Raw genomic sequence first — 17,839 nt, 5'->3', positions numbered from 1 at the left:
TTATGGCTAAATTTGTGTAATTAAGGATTTGGGGTTTTGCCAGTTAAATGATGCTAGATGGGAAAAGAAAAAAACCTTATATTTTTCAGTTTCTTCTGAGGACTATAATCTGGGAAGATGTCAAGGAGAAAGTTGAGGCTCCCTCTAACTTCCTGTGACTGTCAAGTGACAGCTTTTCTGTTCTCATTCTGTTTGACTGCTAAGAGATAGTGTGCTGTATTTCTTAACTGTGCCAAGGTTCTCACATGGTGAAGCCATCTACTTTATTTTTTGAGAGTTGAGAACTTATTTTCCCTCCCTTTGCCCTTTTTATTTGATTTGTTGGGAATACGGGATTTGCGTGCTGTTGGAACAGTGATGCAAATGTTGCACACAAGCTTGCAACAAGCTGTACTGTCTGTTAAAGTGACAACCCTAAGTCTTAAGCAAGGCTCAAGAAGTACAGAAACTAGGAGAAAGTTCAGGGTGCCAAAAGCTTTTGACCAAATTTTGCTACTAAGTTTCATTAACGTAGCTGTGCTGGCTGGAAGCCTGGAAAAGAAACTTCCCCCCGAGCTAACAGCGGTGTGCTGGCAGAACCTTGCTGGTGCAGCTGAGCCGAACAGAACTGCAGCTACACCTCCTTCAGTGACATAACCTACTCTGACAGGAAGGAAAAAAAAAAAATCAGAAATAAGAATTGTTGTTTTGCTGGCATGAGCTGTGTCCCCACAAGGGGGCCCTGGCTCTGTGAGCAGGGAGGAGGCACACGCGGGACTGGGGCGTGAAGGAGCGCGGGCAGTGGCAGCAGTGGCTGTGTGACAGTCACATGCAGAAATAGCCATCAGCTTCAGAGGGTCCTGCTTTTCCAGCTCACAGCCCAACATCTAATCTGGCTAATGGCACAGCAGTAGTGGGAGTGCTCTGGAAGGAGTGAAGCAGGGATGTTGCTGAGGCTGAAATGCATCTTGAGGAATGCAGGACCTGGTGTTGGTTGTGATTTATTACTGAATGAGGTGATGATTGTAGCACCTAACACTAACAATAATGATATTTACTTGCCAAACCCATTTTAGCTAGTTCATGTGTTTTGTGTTGTTGCATAAACACAAAGGGGAGGAAGTTACAGCTGTTCTGTAATCCTTGCTAGCTTCCAAAAGACCAGAATGTGCATTTTTACAGCTATAGTGTAGAGGTTCTTTATTTATAATGCAAAAGGGGAAAAAAGTGTGCCTCAATAAATAATTATATGGTTGCATCTGAGAATTACTTTGAGTTGTTAACAGAGGAAAATAATTAGTATCATGAATATTGTAACATGATTGTCTAAATAAATGTTAATATTAGTAATAACCATTGCATTAATTAGTGAATGTTTTATAACTTAAGCTATAAATGCTTCTGTAGGTCAGTCAGCATCCCTGTGCAGGCTGCTTAGTTAACCAAAACTACTCTGCTTTTTGTTTTATCTGCTTAATTGGGACAGGAGAGCAGAACTTATTTTCAGCACAATTCCTTGATTTCATTTGCAAATTAGCTCTTTGGAATCCTAAATGGAAACTTTTCAGAAAAGCGTCAGTCTTTTCTTTTGCAGCAAACTTCAGAAATGTTAGGGTTTGACCTGCACCTTTTATTCTTGGTTTTGTGTAACTGGGATCTGTTGTGGGATTGTTTGGGTTGGCTGCTGAAATGGAAGTGTCTAATGAAAGGCACCTGTGTAAGGATCAAGAGAATTTTTGTTTTGCGTTTCCCTAAACAGTGTGAAGCTGAGAATAGCAAGTCATTCTTTGCCAAATTAGCAGGATTCATTATTTGCATTAGATGTATCTTCACTCTGTCTAGTAGGACAAAATTCAAAAATATCAGTAGCCTTTTACTTTTTGATTTTTTTAAAGTGCTGTTGGCATGACATCTGTCACTTGGAGTTACACATTTCTGGTAGATCAGACTTGTATTTTTGTGAGTTAGTCTTTGTGGTAGTTCTATATTTAAGAATAGCTAGATTGTTTATTTTGTGTTGAGCAGGTTTAATTCATTGTGTTGCATTTCTTTCAGATTCAAGCAGTTGTACCATATCAAGTAAATAGGCATAAAAGATTATGATAATCATATTTGACAAACTAGAACTGATGTTCTCCATGCTGCTTAGGGAAAGGCATTCCAAGAAAATCACTTGCTGCTTTGATAGTGTATTTCTTTTTCCAATCTGAGCTTTTCCATAGAGCTTGTAATAATGATACATGTGAAGAGAATTCTGAACTACTCTAAACAGTTTCTTCAACAGTTTTTGCCTGAATTGTCAGGTCAGAGAGAGCTTGACACATTCATTTGGGTTTGTAAACTAGATAATCCTCTGTGATGAGTCAATTGTTTCATAGAAATGTTTTATGCTGCAGAGTAATTGACTGAGAGAGTTCCAAATCATCAATCTCTTTTGAAATAATTGAAAGACATGTTACTCTTAATGACTTTGAAAATTATTAGAATGCTGTCAGTAATATGAAAAACAACATTTTTTCCCCTTTGCTGTGAGCATTAAATGGAAATATTATTCACTCTAATTCTTCAGAGCTGGAGGCCTATGCAGGTGTCATCAGTGCCTTACGTGCACAGGGAGACCTTACAAAAGAGAAGAAGGATCTTCTTGGAGAACTGTCTAAAGTGCTTAGGTAACCCTGATCTTTTCAAACTAAAACTATGACCTGTTTTCTTTTAAGGTGTTACATGCTTTTTCTTTCACCGAGATCACAACGTAAATCTGAATTTGGTGAAGTAATTCTCCATGTTGCTGAGGTTTCACTCCTGTTCTCCTTGGAGTTTTTAATAAGGAAAACAACCATCCTTCAGTGGTAGAAGCCTTACTGGTTTGTTGATATTTCTTGGGATACTGAGTGTTAAAAGGGTTACAGCCAGGTCATGAATGTACACTGGCTTGGGGTTTTGTCAAGGTAGAACTCCATGGTCTTTGAACACAAGGTACCTCAATAAAGAATGCTATATGTCCTGTGAACTTTTCTGCCTTATCCTTTAAATGTATTGATCTCATTAGGAGGTTGGATTCTAGCTGTTTTTCAAGGATATCCTTTGAACAGTAATGTTCCTTTCATTCTTCAGTAATGCTTCTGAGCAATAATATGATTCATTCTCTCTGTGACAGCAAGGGTTAAGTGACAGTCTCTTAAACGTAAAGTGCTGTCCCCTTTCTTCTCTTAGATAAATTATTCAAAAGTTTAATTTTAGCTGGAATTTTTAGATGAATGTTCTTATTTTCCTCTGATTAAAATATATTTGCTTTATTGTTTTTTGAATAGTATTTCAACAGAGCGACATCGCGCTGAAGTTCGGAGAGCAGTGAATGATGAACGACTAACAACGATTGCACACAAGTAAGTTCCAAGTAATTTTGTCACTGATTTACAAAAGTACCTTTTGGGAAATCCATTATGCCTTAACTGAATGGTAGAATTTTGAGGATTGATGGTAGTTTAAAGAACCAGTACTTAAAACACTGTATGGATGAAGGAGTTACTGTATTAGATGGACAGGGACCTAGAAACAGTTATTTAGTACCATTACATTTTGGATCCAAGGTTATCCCATTCACTGTACAATTGCTATGTAAGAAAGAGTTTTTTGACATGGAGACCATTCTCTAAGACCAGAATAAACAGAGAATGGAGAAAATAGAGATGCTCCTAAATAGAATGAAATGTTTGCTTTTCTTTGTTTCTTTGTTTTGCTTTTAGTTTTATTTTAATCAGTTTGAAAAGGCTGTATTAAGAGGAAAGAGAAAACTACATAGAAAAGACAAAGAGAGGTAAAGAGGTGGCAGATTAGTGGAAAACAGACTATCAGCATAGAAAGGAAAAAATGGTCAGAGTAGAAAAAGCTGCAGCAAGCTGATGACATCAGTGTCCACCACTCTCAGCGATGCAGCTGCTGTGCTGGCATCAGCTAGGCTGGTTCCTCCTTGCATTTGCTTTCACAAGCTCCACATAATTTTGAGAGGTGGAGGAGCAGTAGACCAGGTGGTTATGTATTTTTGGTAATTACTTAATAATTTTACTGTCAAGGACTGTCTTTAAACAGAGCTGCTCTGTAAGTGTCTATTTTTTTCTTATTCTGTGTTACAGCTGTTGACTTTTTTATGTTTGACTGTTGTAGCTTTGCTGTTGTGAAAAGAAAGGAAATAATATGAATAGCAGAACACTTGGAGTTAACAATTGCTTGATCCATGTCTAGTCAAAATCAGCATACTGGTTTAGTGCTGTAGAAAGACTTCAAGTTTTAATTTTCAAGTTTAAAGATTTAGAAGTATGCTGTGCACCAAACAAAACCCACCAACGTCCTTACATCCCTTTAAATAAATGTGGGGGGAATAATGAAAAATATGTAGTTGTCAAATCAGGATTCTTGTCCTGAATCAAGTTTTCCTTTTAAGTAGTACTTCTAGTCCTAGCATTTTGCAAAACATGAATAGTTTGTCTTGAGGTATTGCCCTTCAAAGAAATACTATAGTCCAGACAAGGTGCAGTTTTGAAGTGCTGATTTTCTTTATTTTTCCTATGGTGATTCCTTATGAGTGATGGTTGGTAATATAGTATTTGACTTACATAATTCTCTTAACTCATTAGGAAAGCCTACTTTGCTAGCTTTTGTACCCTTTATTTTTTGTTTTTAAAATGTATCTTTCCTTAGCTTATGTAGCTTTCTTTATACAATATGCATATGTATGAGGCATGCTGAAGCATACCAAGATTTAATAACAGAGCAGATACTCTGGATTTTACAAACGACTTTGTAGTAGCTCTTGCCGCAATTTGCTTGAAATATTTCATGTGACAAGTTATTTTTTAGAATATATTAATACATTAAATGGGTTGATTTGCTTAAAAACATCACAGCATTGAAAAATAATTTGCCACTTTGGTTTTGCTGATTTGACAAATGACTCATGTAAAACAGTCAAAAATATTTCTCCATCTAGATAAGAATGGTGTTTTTATGAAACATTCTAGTGTGGGTGTAAGTACTGAGGTTAAGAGCAAACTAGAGCAGAAGACAGCTTTCTGTTTAGAAAGATGGTGAGGGTGCATTTAAATAATCTCATGTTCTGTCACCTTGCTTGGGACTACTTTAAGAAGCATCAGAAACTCTTTTGTTGAGGTAAAATAAAGTTTGTCTTAGAAGCAGAGAATTTTTCCCTGTAACATAATCCATTTCAATAGTCTTTCATGAAATCTGTTTGGTGTCTTGGTATTTTCAAAATCCAGAAGTAGAGAGTACAGCAACTGTACCTGAATAGTAGGTAAACTAATGTGGGGGGTTTGAGTATGGCATTCACGCACCTCTGGCCCTTGAACAACTGTGTAAAACAAAACAACAAAAGAAGAGTCAACTCTTCAATTTAAAATGTGAGGGTTTTTATATCAGGTGACGAAAATGCAAGGGCTTTCTTGAAATAAAGTTGAGTATTGGTGCTCTACTGTGTCCTAAACTTCCTTTTAGACTTGCACTATTGAAAAAAAATGTACTCAAATAGGATACTGAGTATTTGGAAACTTGTCAAAAAACTTAGAGCATTTGCATTTCTGTTTAGTATGTCAGGGCCAAACAGCTCTTCTGAGTGGTCCATAGAAGGTCGTCGGCTGGTGCCGCTGATGCCGCGGCTCGTGCCACAAACAGCTTTCACTGTCACCGCCAACGCTGTTGCCAACGCAGCCATCCAGCACAATGCATCTCTGCCAGTTCCTGCAGAAACTGGAAACAAAGAAGGTGAGAGAAAGATGGAGTTCTGCTGCAGTCTGTGGGAATGTATAAACAACGTTGCAGTAGGAACTGGTGTCTTAGATTTGAAGTGTTAAATATTAAAGATATTTTAACGGGCCTTGGAGCAGCCCAGTCTAGTGGAAGGTGTCACTGCTGATGGCAGGGGGTTGGAACTATGTGAGCTTTGAAGTTCCTTCCAACCCAAACCATTCTATGAACCTATAAAAAAATCCAAATCTTTCTTACCAAACATTATTCACAGAAATATAAAATACCCATTTTTTTTAAGATACCTTTGTGGTATCTGCAACATTATTCTGACTGCTTTGTGTTATTGACACTCTAGCAATTGAAATATAAACAAAACCCAGTCTGTCAGGAAATGACATTAGCTGATTAACTTCTTCAGCTCTGTCAACTTTAAAAACTTGGACTAATGGCTAGATTTTGTTAAGTTCTGTAAGTGATGAAAGCTGTTTCAGAATGTTTTGTTTTAAGAGTGCAAGTAGGTTTTGGTTAAAATCAAGAAAATACAACTTTGGGTTTTTTCCTTCAGATTAAATATACTATGGGAACAAGTAAAAAGATTGCTTTCTGCTTTTCCTATGCTTTCTAAATAATGGTAGTACACATTCCAACTAGCTTGGCTCAGCAGACTTGAATTAGGCTTCATACAACTGGAGAATGTGTAACACTTCTTGAAACAAGCTGTTTTATCCTGGTTTTGTGAGAAGTACTGTATCATTGTGTTATTACTTTAAAGCAATGGTTTAAAAAAACTGATTGGCACAATCACTTCTTGACTACTGAATGAATATTTTGGTTTTTTCAGTTGATGTACTATTGAGGCAATAACACTTTTCTGTCAGTTACTTGTCTAGATGTGATCACTTACAGAAAAGCAAAAAGATCAATATATTGAATTAATGCTAAAATTAAAAATAACAAATTATAAAGTAAAAAAAAATTCACATTGGCAGCACAGATTTTTGGGGATGGGAGGACAGGAGTTTAGATTTTTGTGTTGTCTTTGAAGACCATTGATCTCATGGCCATGCTTAGCTCAAACTGGGGAATATTCCACAGTAACAGGAATGCAGAGGCAAAGCAACAGATAGTAAACCCAGTAAGTCTTTGGCTTCCATTTCAGTTGTAAAAATAGTGATAGCATAATGGCATTCTGCACTTCAGTTATATGGAAGGTGTCTTTTCTCCTCTTCAGTGGTGGTTTGCTATTCCTACACAAGTACCACTTCAACCCCAACATCTACCCCTGTTCCAAGTGGCAGTGTAGCGACAGTGAAGTCCCCCAGACCTGCCAGTCCAGCCTCCAATGTAGTCGTCTTGCCAAGTGGAAGTACTGTTTACGTCAAAAGTAAGTGATACTAGCACCTGATTAACAAAAGGGAAAGAAAGGGAGAGCATGGCTGAGGCATAGACCAAACTATACACTCCAACACTGGGCAAGTCATTTCAGGCCTTTGTGCCTTCCTTTTGTCTAGAGAATTAATTTATTGTTTCCCTTTTTTCAGATAAATAGTGTTCAGGATAAATCCACTCGCTGCAAAATGCTGCAAGGACAACAAGTGAAAAATATTTTGAAAAATATTTCTGTATATCAGTGAATTTCTGATCCATCTTGTTGAGAACTAATGCGTAGTAGTCACTTAGTTGAATTAGAAAAGGTTCCTCTTTTCCACTTTCACAGTTGACATAGAATTTTTTAATTTTTAGATGCAGTTTGGCAGGGGTTTATGCTTCCATACTATGGAAGTAGTCTGGCCATTTTGAGATTTACCTGGAAGTCAGTCTTAGTGAAGCTTGTGTTCCTTGGCAGCTGCGAAAACTTCGTACAAATTCCTACCAGAAACCCATCTTCATGTAATTAAATCTGGAAATCCAGGACATAGAATCTAGAAAAGGTCTGTTTTCTTCAGAGGGTGTATGTGTCCCCATCTTGTTTGGCTAGTAAGTCAGCCAGTTCTAAAAGCAGATTTTATTCTCTCATATATGCCCTCATCATGGGTAGCTTTATTTTACTATTAAATGTTTCCTTCAGTTCTTATTTGGTTCTCTCAAAGCAACAAGTAAAGGTTAATAGTAGATAAATGCTATTTAGAAGTAGATAAATGCTATTTTTATGCTTGCTCTGTATACCTTTAATATTTAAAAATATTTAATTGTTAAAAATTATTATCTTTATGCTATATGTATACATCTGTATAAGTTTCTAGCTAATCAGACATGCCACTTAGTACATAAATATAATGTTACTTCCAAAAAAAAAACATTGTTAATGGCTCTGTCAACTCATGAAACCCATTACATTTTTAATTTTTCTGATCTATGCACTAATCACTTGAGTTTAGTTTGAAGATTCAGGGGAAAACATTCTTAACATCTAAAAATTTTAGTGTAGGCTTTATTGAATTAATACATGATAATGAATATCAAACAAGTCTAGACACATGATACAGGGATGATAATTTTCATTGTCTGTCCCTAGATTTAATTTTTTCCCCCTACTTCATGTGCTTTGTTTTGTTGTTATTGTTTTTATTCTTTTTTTTTTAAGGAATTGTGTGTCTTTCAGAATATGTTACATCAGTCACATTGATTTTAACAAACCTGTGTAGGAACAGATTTGGGAGATCTGAGTTGCAGTCAGGACTTTGCCACTGGTTTGTGGTGTAACCTCGTCCAAGTCACAGTCTGACTGAGCCATTAACCTTTCCATGACTCTGCTTCCTTACTTACCAAGTGTGAGTTACAGTCAAAGCTGTATTACCTTTTAGCTAAATGTCTGTGGAAAGCTTTGTACAGCAATTTCTAACATGAAATGATGAGAATAATATTCTTGCAAAACCCCAGCAGTGAAAAGAGGAGGTGAAATGAGCTGTACTTAACATAAAGTAATGGTCTGCTAGTTTAATGTTAATTTCTGATGTCTTGATGGGTTGGTTGATGGTTTTTTTTTTGTGGATGAGGACCACAAAGTTTTCTCTATTTCTTGGTGCCCCACCAAAATAACAACTGTGTCCTAGCATGCTAGCTGCATGTGGATTTTGGATTTAAATAGATTCTGAGATTTTTAAATGACTGCACACATTCAATGTGATTAGTGCACTCATAGTTACAAGTTTCTATAGTGCACTCACAGTAATACTTAGAAGCCTGTCCATAATAAACCTTAAAGCTATGTAATCAAACCTCTGCTTTATAGAGGGAGGTCACCACTAGGCTTATTCAGGGGCATAGGGTAAATTATTGATTAGAATATTTGATTGATTGAGAATAGGATAGAATATATTGATTTGAAATCTGGTTTTATAGATCCACACTTCACTTGTACTGCTACAGCCAGCTAAAGCTACATTTTTGAAGTTTGCTTCTCCTCCCCAGTTCAGTTTTCTGTCGCTGTAGATACAGTTGTCAGCCTTTGGACAGGTATCTGCAAATGAGCTGCTACTCCTGCTGAGAGAGAATACCATTTTTCCACAATTGCTGTTGTGGTCCTGGGTAGTTTCTTGTCCATGTTAGTTCTTGCATCTTCACTTTTTGAATGCCAGAATATTAATGTTAATTAGAGATTGGCCATAATTAAATCTTGGCCCTAACTAGAGATTGACTACCAATCAAGTTTGCTTTGATTACCAGCAAGACTGCTTTTTGCTGTGATGGTGTTCTTTGTCTTTAAGCTCCAGGCACATGGAACAAGATTTTCAGTCATCTTTTGCATAGGCAAGATTGTATCCGTTCAGCTTCTCTCTGATTGTTTTCCTTTTTAAATGGTTTGACACAGGTTATCATGGTAAACTTAAATAACAGGACTGCAGATTTGTCAAGATTGGAAGAGACCTTTAAGATCATCTAGTCCAACCATCAACCCAGCACCATCATAGTCACCCCTAAACTGCATCCCCAAGTGTCTCATTCAGATACCACCTGAACACTTCCAGACTGTTGTCCCCCCAAGCAACTTATTCCAATGCCTGACCAATCTTCCAGTGAGGTTTTTTTTTTCTAATACCTAATCTGGACCTCCCTTGGCACAATTTGATGCTATTTCCTCTTGTCCTCTCACTTGTTACCTGGGAGAAGAGTCCAGCGCCCACGTGGCTACACCCTCCTGTCAGGGAGTTGTTGAGAGCACGAATGTGCCCCCATAACCTCCTTTTCTCCAGTCTGAGTCCCCCCAGCTTCCTCAGCTGCTCCTGCAGCTCCAGACCCTTCCCCAGCTCTGTTCCCTTCTCTGGAAGTGCTCCAGCACCCCAGTGTCTCTCTTGTCAGGAGGTGCCCAGAAGTGACCCCAGGACTGGAGGTACTTCAGCAATTCCCAGCATAGGGAATGGTCACTGCCCTGGTCCTGCTGCCACACCGGTGCTGATACAGGCCAGGTGCCATTGTCCTTGCCCACCTGGGCACACCTGGCTCATATCCAGACAGCTTTGGCCAGCATCCCCACATCCCTTCCTGCCTGGCCACCCTTAAGCCACTCTGCCCCCAGCCTGTAGCTCTGCATGAGATGGTTGTGATCCAAGGGCAGGACCTGGCACTTGGCCTTGTTGAACCTCAGCCCATGGATCCAGCTTGTTCAGATCCTTCTATAGAGCCTTTCTGCCTTCAGTGCTACCAAGCAGCTGTGAGAGGTTTGCCAAGTCACTAACCTGTGTGTGGTGGTGTTTGCAGGGGTCCCAGGATGAGGGAAGAGACAAGAATCTTGACTCCATCTTTCAGAACACTGATTTATTATTTTATATTAATATATTATATTTAAACTATACTAAAAGAATAGAAGAAAGGATTTCATCAGAAGGCTAGCTAAGAATAGAAAAGAATGGAATGATAATAAAATCTTGTGACTGACCAGAGAGTCTGAGACAGCCAGACTGTGATTGGCCATTAATTAAAAACAACCATGAGACCAATCAAAGATGCACCTGTTGCATTCCACAGCAGCAGATAATTATTGTTTTTTCTTTTCCTCTGAGGCTTCTTAGCTTCTCAGGAGAGAAGATCCTAGCAAAAGAATTTTTCATAAAATATGTCCGTGACACCTGTGCCTTTCCATAGTTTATGAATATGTTGCCTACGTTAGCAAGTTTCATTTGGATTTGAGATCCATTAATCATGCTGTTATCCTTTCCTGAACTGAATATTGCAGCAGATTTTTTTTTCCTATGTGTGCAGTATATGATTGTGAAGAAGAAAGAACTCTTAGGAGCTTGGATTTCTTTTGTTTTTCGTTATTGTGTGCTAGGTGCCCTTTTATATCTGTTGCACAAAATGCACCAAAGAAGGCAAAAGCTGATGAACTGAAGATTGACCTTCACAGTTAAACTATATAATAAAAAAAAGAATTATATCTCAAGGTGCTGTATTAAGGTGGAAGGCAGAAGGGTACTGTAAGGGTAAACATGACACGGAGGTAGGTGCAAAGGCTGAAGTCTAAGGAAACTATAGGGGGATAAATTCAATAGTCCAGTTGCTGTAAACAAAACCACCACCAAAAAACCCCCAAAGTAGTGTAAAAGTTTAAACTAAAATGTGTGTGACATGATCCCAATCCCCTCATGTGTGTAGCTTCACTGATTAAACTTCTGTAGGCAGAATGAAAGCCCTGTACTGGCTCTTATGTTCTTTTAATCTCTCAAACTGAATGATGTAACCCAGTAACTGAGTAGCTTGGGGGTTTGGGTGATTTGTCCCCGATTCATGGCACTGAGTGTGACCCATATCAAGGACTAAGAGCATCTGAGGTGTGATACAGCTTGGTTGTGACCATAAGGTGTAATTTATCCTTTATTTCTTTTTATCTTACTTGAAAGAGGATGTGAGACTCAAAAAGGATGTAGTGTTTCAGAGAGCACTGAGATCTGCAGACAGGGGAAACACAATTTAGAGAAAGTGTTTCTTTTCCAGGTGTCAGCTGCTCAGATGACGATGAAAAGCCCCGCAAAAGACGGCGAACGAATTCCTCTAGTTCTTCCCCTGTTCTCCTGAAAGAAGTCCCGAAGGCAGTGACTCCTGTCACTAAAACTATCACAGTGCCTGTAAGTGGGAGCCCCAAAATGAGTAATATAATGCAGAGCATTGCCAACTCCTTACCACCACACATGTCGCCTGTGAAAATAACCTTCACTAAGCCCTCAACACAGACAACAAACACCACAACACAGAAGGTATGTGGGGGAAGGTGCCAAATGTTCCTTTATTCTGGTTTTATCAATGAATAAGATGTGATGTTTGACTCTTCCTTTCTGTGATCTGACTAGCTGTTTTTTAAGGATTGCACTTGGGATAAGGTAATCCCTCTTTAAAACAAGCAAAGGGAAAACCAAACTCTTGTATGAATTTAGTTCACCTGTGTGTGAAAGGACCTGGATTGACAGCCTTGGAGACTGAAGCCCTCTTTTTATCCACAGAACAGGTACAGCACAGGCAGCGGGAGTGCAAGCTTCCCCCAGACTGCCCCACCAATGTGCCTCAACCCTGACCTGAAGGGACCACTTCTAGGGATGAGAGGGGATTCAGTCTCCATGCTCATTCAATTCTTGGCCTGTCTGGTGAGACTGCCAACAAGGTTACCAGTTAGTACCATTTGTGGTGTTGGGTTTTGTGATATGGACACTAGTCCACTGAGAACTGGATCACATAGGCCACTGAACAGCCTTCAGATGGTAACAACTGTTGGTCAAAGGTAATCTTTCTTATTTCTATTTTCCTTATTCATAATTACTTTATGCAGTAGTAGAATTCCAGGAGAGGTGGCATGGGCTTTGCCAAGCCTTTTATCTAGAGACTAGTGTTTTGGGCTCTATAATGCTTATTCTTGGAGCTGGTCAAAGTCCAGGGGCTTTATTTTCCTTTCAGTACTAGTTGCCATTTCTCATTCTACATTAACAGTGTTACAGTGGTCAAAATCAGTTGCATTATTTCAGCTGAGTGTGCCTAGCTTTCACCACAATGCAAAGTGCAGAAAAGGCTTTCCTTGTTTAAATTTTGTACTGGACTTAGATTTTAAAGTACCTAATCTATGGCATGACTGTATTACCATTCTTTAGGAAGCATTTTAGTTATGTCTATTTTTCTGTTTTTAAGATTTAAAAAAAATGAATGGTTCAGACCAAGTTCATTCTTGGTACAGTTATTTGGTACAGCAGACTTCAGGAAGATGTAGGGTGTCTGTGGAATTAATTTTGCCACAATACCAGCAGACTTATGCTAGGCTGGTCACTAACAAGCATTTTTTCCAATGGTGAGAGTTTGATTGTTGAGCTCAAACCTTTGCATGGTATTTGTCCTCCTAGTATTCTTAATTGCTTTATGACTCTTTTCAGATCAGCAGTGTTCCCATGTCTTGATTTTTGGAAACTTTAAAACCAAGTAATGTGCAATAAAGATATTGGCTTTCTGACCTCTTCCCACTCCAGGGAAGATGCTTTCATTTGATTCAGTGTTCTTTAACAGTGTCCTTAATCAAATTTCATCCCTGAATACATGAGTGTTTCAGGGAAATCCATGTGTGAGCATAAACCATCAAATTAAAATTCAGTGCAGCAAGTCCACAGCTACTAGAGGGCTTAACCTATCCTTCCTGTTGCACATATACATTAGTGCAGGAATAATTTTTTGCCTTAAACATCTGTAGGGTTGTATTAAGCATGGGTGTGTTATATCATGGAAGTTAAAGATGGACTGTACTAAGAAGAGTGGACTGTTGGTAGGACCTTTACTACAGTTATGCCTCTCCACTTGTTCTGACTTGGAAATTTTAGAGTTCACTTTGCATTCTGTTATTTGACTGACTTACTAATCTGCAGTGACAGGAAAATCAGTGCTTGTTTTGTTAGCCAGAGTAGCATTTGTATCTGAACTTGTCACAGTGCCCTCTTTTGTTGGATTTAGATATGCCAAAATACATAACTGCATGATTTTGGTGGGAGAAATCCCCTTTAGCAGTTTTAAATTAAAAGTCAGTTCAGTTGATTCATATCCAACAGGCTATTTCCAATTTGGGTGTAAGTTGTTAGATATGAATGAAATTCTTTGTTTCTGCATGCCACCTCTTTGAATTGTTTTGACATTTTAGTAGGTTGGAGGAAGATCTGTCATAACAACTAATAATGTCACAGCTCCAGTTTCTGGATTCTCTTGTAATAAAGTCACCTGTGTAGGACATGGAGGGAATCTAGCCAGTGAAGTTTCTGGCAGTTATATTAACCTTATTTTTTCAGGGACTAAGTTTTGACATATCTCAAAATAGAGCTGACAGGACTAAATTCAGTATATGTTGGAAATTAGATTTTACTGTAACAACTAGAACCATCAACAGCAAAATTAACACCTTGATTTCTCTGTGTGTGTATATGTTTAAAGTCAGGCAGTTTCTCTGCTGTAAAACATGGGATGCAGTTTTGGTACCCATGATGAGATTCTTTTGATCCTTTCAACATATATGACAGAATAATATTTCAGAAATACAGTGGTTGTGATTTGAACTTTAATACTTACATTTTAACCTGAATTTTGTTTTCTGGATATACTTCATGCATGTGAAAATAACCTTCACTAAGCCCTCAACACAGACAACAAACACCACAACACAGAAGGTACTGAACTTTGCTCTGCTCTGTTAATTTTGAAAGATGAGGTAGAATAGACAGACACAAACCTGCTTAGTCACAGTATAGCAGTCACTGTTGAACTGTAATGCTTTGAAGGCTTTATTCCTTCCTTGATTGAATTTTTGAGTGGTAATCATGGACTTAAAGAAATGCAGTTGTCTACAGGAGTTGTGATTATGCCCAGTTTCATTCTACATATCTGTATTAGTTTTGATGCTGAACTTGCCCTGTTGTAGTGTAGTTCATATTCACTCTAACCTATAATCTGCCTTTTTAAACTGCAAACTGTCCTTTGACTGTGTTCCTAACTGGTTCCTAAACCAGTTACTCTGGGTGGAATGGAGCTGACCCTAAATTTCAGACAGTTGCAAGTATTCCTAGTGTAAACTGAGAGTTTAAAAAACAGGATAAACCTCCAGAGGCATATCATAGAATCCTTTCGCTTCCAATTCTCACACTAGAACAAGCTGTGTCATGTTCAGCTCATCTGCATGTTTGTAGCCTAAGAGCAATTTGAGAAAGGTGTTTTGATTAAATCAAAATTAGGCAGAACGCAAAAATAGGACTGATGCAGAGAAAGTGTTCTCACTGGAGAATGCAATCAAGTAGAAAAGCAGCAGAATGTAGAAATCTTGTCCTTCAGACACACGTTAGTTGTGGTCAACCTGCTATTGCTTGCAGGGTAGTAAGGTTTTGATTTTCCTCAGATCAAGATATTAAAGATTTATCTGAGCAGCAGAGACCATCAAACTTTGAGCTGGGGCAAAAGGAGAGGCTGAACCAGCCATATTGGTGGAATTTGCTGCTTTTATTCCATCCATGTGGCTATTTCCCTTTTATTTATTTTTTCTTTTCTTATTTTTCTTTAAGCAAATTATAAACTTGCAATCTCTTGATGCTTGATTTGTTGCTTAAGTCTGTTTCTGATGCCATTATCATATTATTTCTTTATCAGGCAAGCTTTCAGTGATGCTTGGCTATCAATGTAAGACTTTGTGTGAGCTGACACAGGTTTTCTTTGCCCCTTTTATGCCTTCTTTTTCCATCAGCTTTTGTTACATTGAATCATTAATAAGTTGAAATTTTCAAGGTTTTAATAAACAATTATTTTCTTGGGACAACAGCATTATTAAAGTAATCGCTCAATATTCTTGCATGATAAATTGAAAATGTTGTATTTTTGTGCTTCTTTTTCTGTTTTAACTATGTAAATACAAGGAGGGACATATAAGTTGAATAATACGATTTTTAAAATGTAAACAGTCCCCATATTCAATACTTAATAAATGTTTAGTTTCCTAGGTGAGTTGCACAAGGACAGACTTCTTCCAATGCTGTCATGAATTCTGTGTTTTTCTATGTCAGATCAGATTAATGGAGTTGTAGTTGTAACTTTGCACTGGGGTGGTGTTTATGCTCTTCAAACAAATCTGAAATAATTTCTTGCTATTGAGAGCACTAAGTAAAGCAGAAATTGCTTCAAAACTACAGCATTTTTCTTTCACTGATGAAATATTATTTAGCCTTGTAGATCAAAAGCATTTCCCATTACTGACTCAGCAAGTGCTTGTAATTGTTAAAGAAAAAAACTATTATTTTCTCTCATTGCTGTTTCTTGATATTTTTGCAAGGTTTGGAAGAGTGACACTTAAAACTTGCTGGAAATCCATTCAGTTTCTCTTAAAATGGGTTTCAAGCTTCCTGGCCCAGTTTAATGAAGTCAAGTTCATTCCTGTCTCTTTGCCTTCAGACATGAGATAATTTTGCTTTATTCAATAGTAATTGTTTTCCTTAAAAATCCTAATTTTAAGGAAATGTCTATCACCACTTCTTCAAAATAGTTGAAATATTTCTTGTGAGCAAATGTGATTGACAATTTTAAAAGCTCTTAATAAATATGTATCCCTAAAACTAAATAGACAGACATGTTACTGAAATAGAGATGCAAGGAACAAATGAATTTCTTCTTGTTTTTTTTTTTTTTTCTTTTTTTAGGTCATAATAGTAACCACCTCTCCAAGCTCAACTTTTGTACCCAACATCCTTTCCAAGTCCCACAACTATGCAGCAGTTACAAAACTTGTCCCAACATCAGTCATTGCCTCAACTACTCAAAAGCAGCCCGTGGTCATCACTGCTTCCCAGTCCTCTGTGGGCAGCAGCAGCAGCAGCTGCTCCACTCCCTCCTGCACTGCAAATACCATTGCTGTGACTGCTGTAGTGTCATCCACACCATCAGTGGTTATGTCAACAGTAGCACAAGGTATGGCACTTCTCTAATCAAGGCTCTTTCACTGAGGAGTTGGACTTTGCATTGAGAATAGCACTGAGGAGATGCACTTTTTGTTTATGTGTGAATAAAGCACAGGACATGTGAAAGAAATCTGCTGATGAAACCAATGCAAGAGGCTCCACAAAAGTTCTTGTTGAACTGTTTTCCTCTGTACTTCAACAGTTAATGTGCACATCCTCCTCTTAAAGAGGGTGTAATGTGGTGGTGTGACCTAGCTCTAAAACAATATAACCTCAAAATGGCTGGCTTCAAGAACTTTGCCTGGTGCATATAAAAATATATATTTTCAATATTTGAAGGTGTTTGCATCTTTAAAAGCCCAGTTTACAAAAACATGCAAAGTTAACATCAAGTAAATACAACTTATTAACATGCCCAGATGACAATTCTGAAAGGTAGAGAAATATTTGCACCTTTTTATCCGTGCAAATATTTCACTTTTTATTGGTGTCTTTTATCAGCATGCCAGTTTTAAAGTCCTTTACAATTAAGACCTGAGTGGGCCTGATTAAAATTCTTAGGTTTCTGATTTCAAATTTCAACTGTGTTTGCTAGCTTGACTGTTTCAGCTTCACAGCCACCAGCTAGCATTTGAAAGGGAAGCTATGAATGAATGAATGAATGAGCCTTAGTGAGCAGCACTTGAAAGGAAAACTCGTTTTGACAATTACAAGTGTCACATCACAATTTTTCCTGGTCCGTATTTTCCATTCTTGCTCCATTCCACAAAACATTGGGTTGCCATATCAAGGCTGAGGAGGTATTTTCCTTCCCTATTGCTTGTATTAATGTAATCAGATATTAATCTGTGGAGCAGAAGGGCTCACAGCAGGCTTTCATATTGTTTGAACTGTTGATTCTTAGTTGGGTTTGATCATGGAGGAGGCTTTAATTCTAAAGTACATTAGGTGGAGTATCTCTCCAACCATTTTTTTCCAAGACTGTCAGTGGCATTGCAGAAGATGCTGGTGAAAAGTTTTGTGACATGAACTGGTAATATCTTCAAATGTAAAGTTAAACTCATGAATGAAAAGAGCTGCCCAAGGAAGTGGTGTAAGTCACCTTAAGTGATGCTGTGAGAAAAGGGTTGCTTATTTAGATTGCCAGAATTGTACTTTTACTATGATTTCTGTCATTATCACTGCCATCTGTTTGTTTTCCACTGCAACTG

At 38.0% G+C, this 17,839-nt stretch overlaps 1 protein-coding gene across 13 annotated transcripts in view; it reads left to right on the top strand.

The window, feature by feature from the left end:
* EMSY (EMSY transcriptional repressor, BRCA2 interacting) overlaps window positions 1–17,839 on the top strand; it is a 41,661-nt gene that overhangs the window by 1,977 nt on the left and 21,845 nt on the right. For 9 of the 13 annotated variants that reach the window (XM_063149991.1, XM_063149995.1, XM_063149989.1 and 6 more), the window contains 6 exons: window positions 2,549–2,648; window positions 3,291–3,365; window positions 5,579–5,754; window positions 6,971–7,123; window positions 11,671–11,930; window positions 16,371–16,638. In XM_063149991.1, the coding sequence (XP_063006061.1) occupies window positions 2,549–2,648; window positions 3,291–3,365; window positions 5,579–5,754; window positions 6,971–7,123; window positions 11,671–11,930; window positions 16,371–16,638 (1,032 nt within the window). The remainder of the gene's footprint in view (window positions 1–2,548; window positions 2,649–3,290; window positions 3,366–5,578; window positions 5,755–6,970; window positions 7,124–11,670; window positions 11,931–16,370; window positions 16,639–17,839) is intronic. The other 4 variants (XM_063149993.1, XM_063149996.1, XM_063149990.1 and 1 more) reach the window with 2 other exon arrangements.

Source organism: Melospiza melodia, chromosome 2 (assembly GCF_035770615.1).
Source record: "Melospiza melodia melodia isolate bMelMel2 chromosome 2, bMelMel2.pri, whole genome shotgun sequence".
Classification (NCBI taxonomy): domain Eukaryota; kingdom Metazoa; phylum Chordata; class Aves; order Passeriformes; family Passerellidae; genus Melospiza; species Melospiza melodia.
Note: the sequence above shows the minus strand (reverse complement) of the source record. Positions and strands in the feature narration are given on the sequence as shown.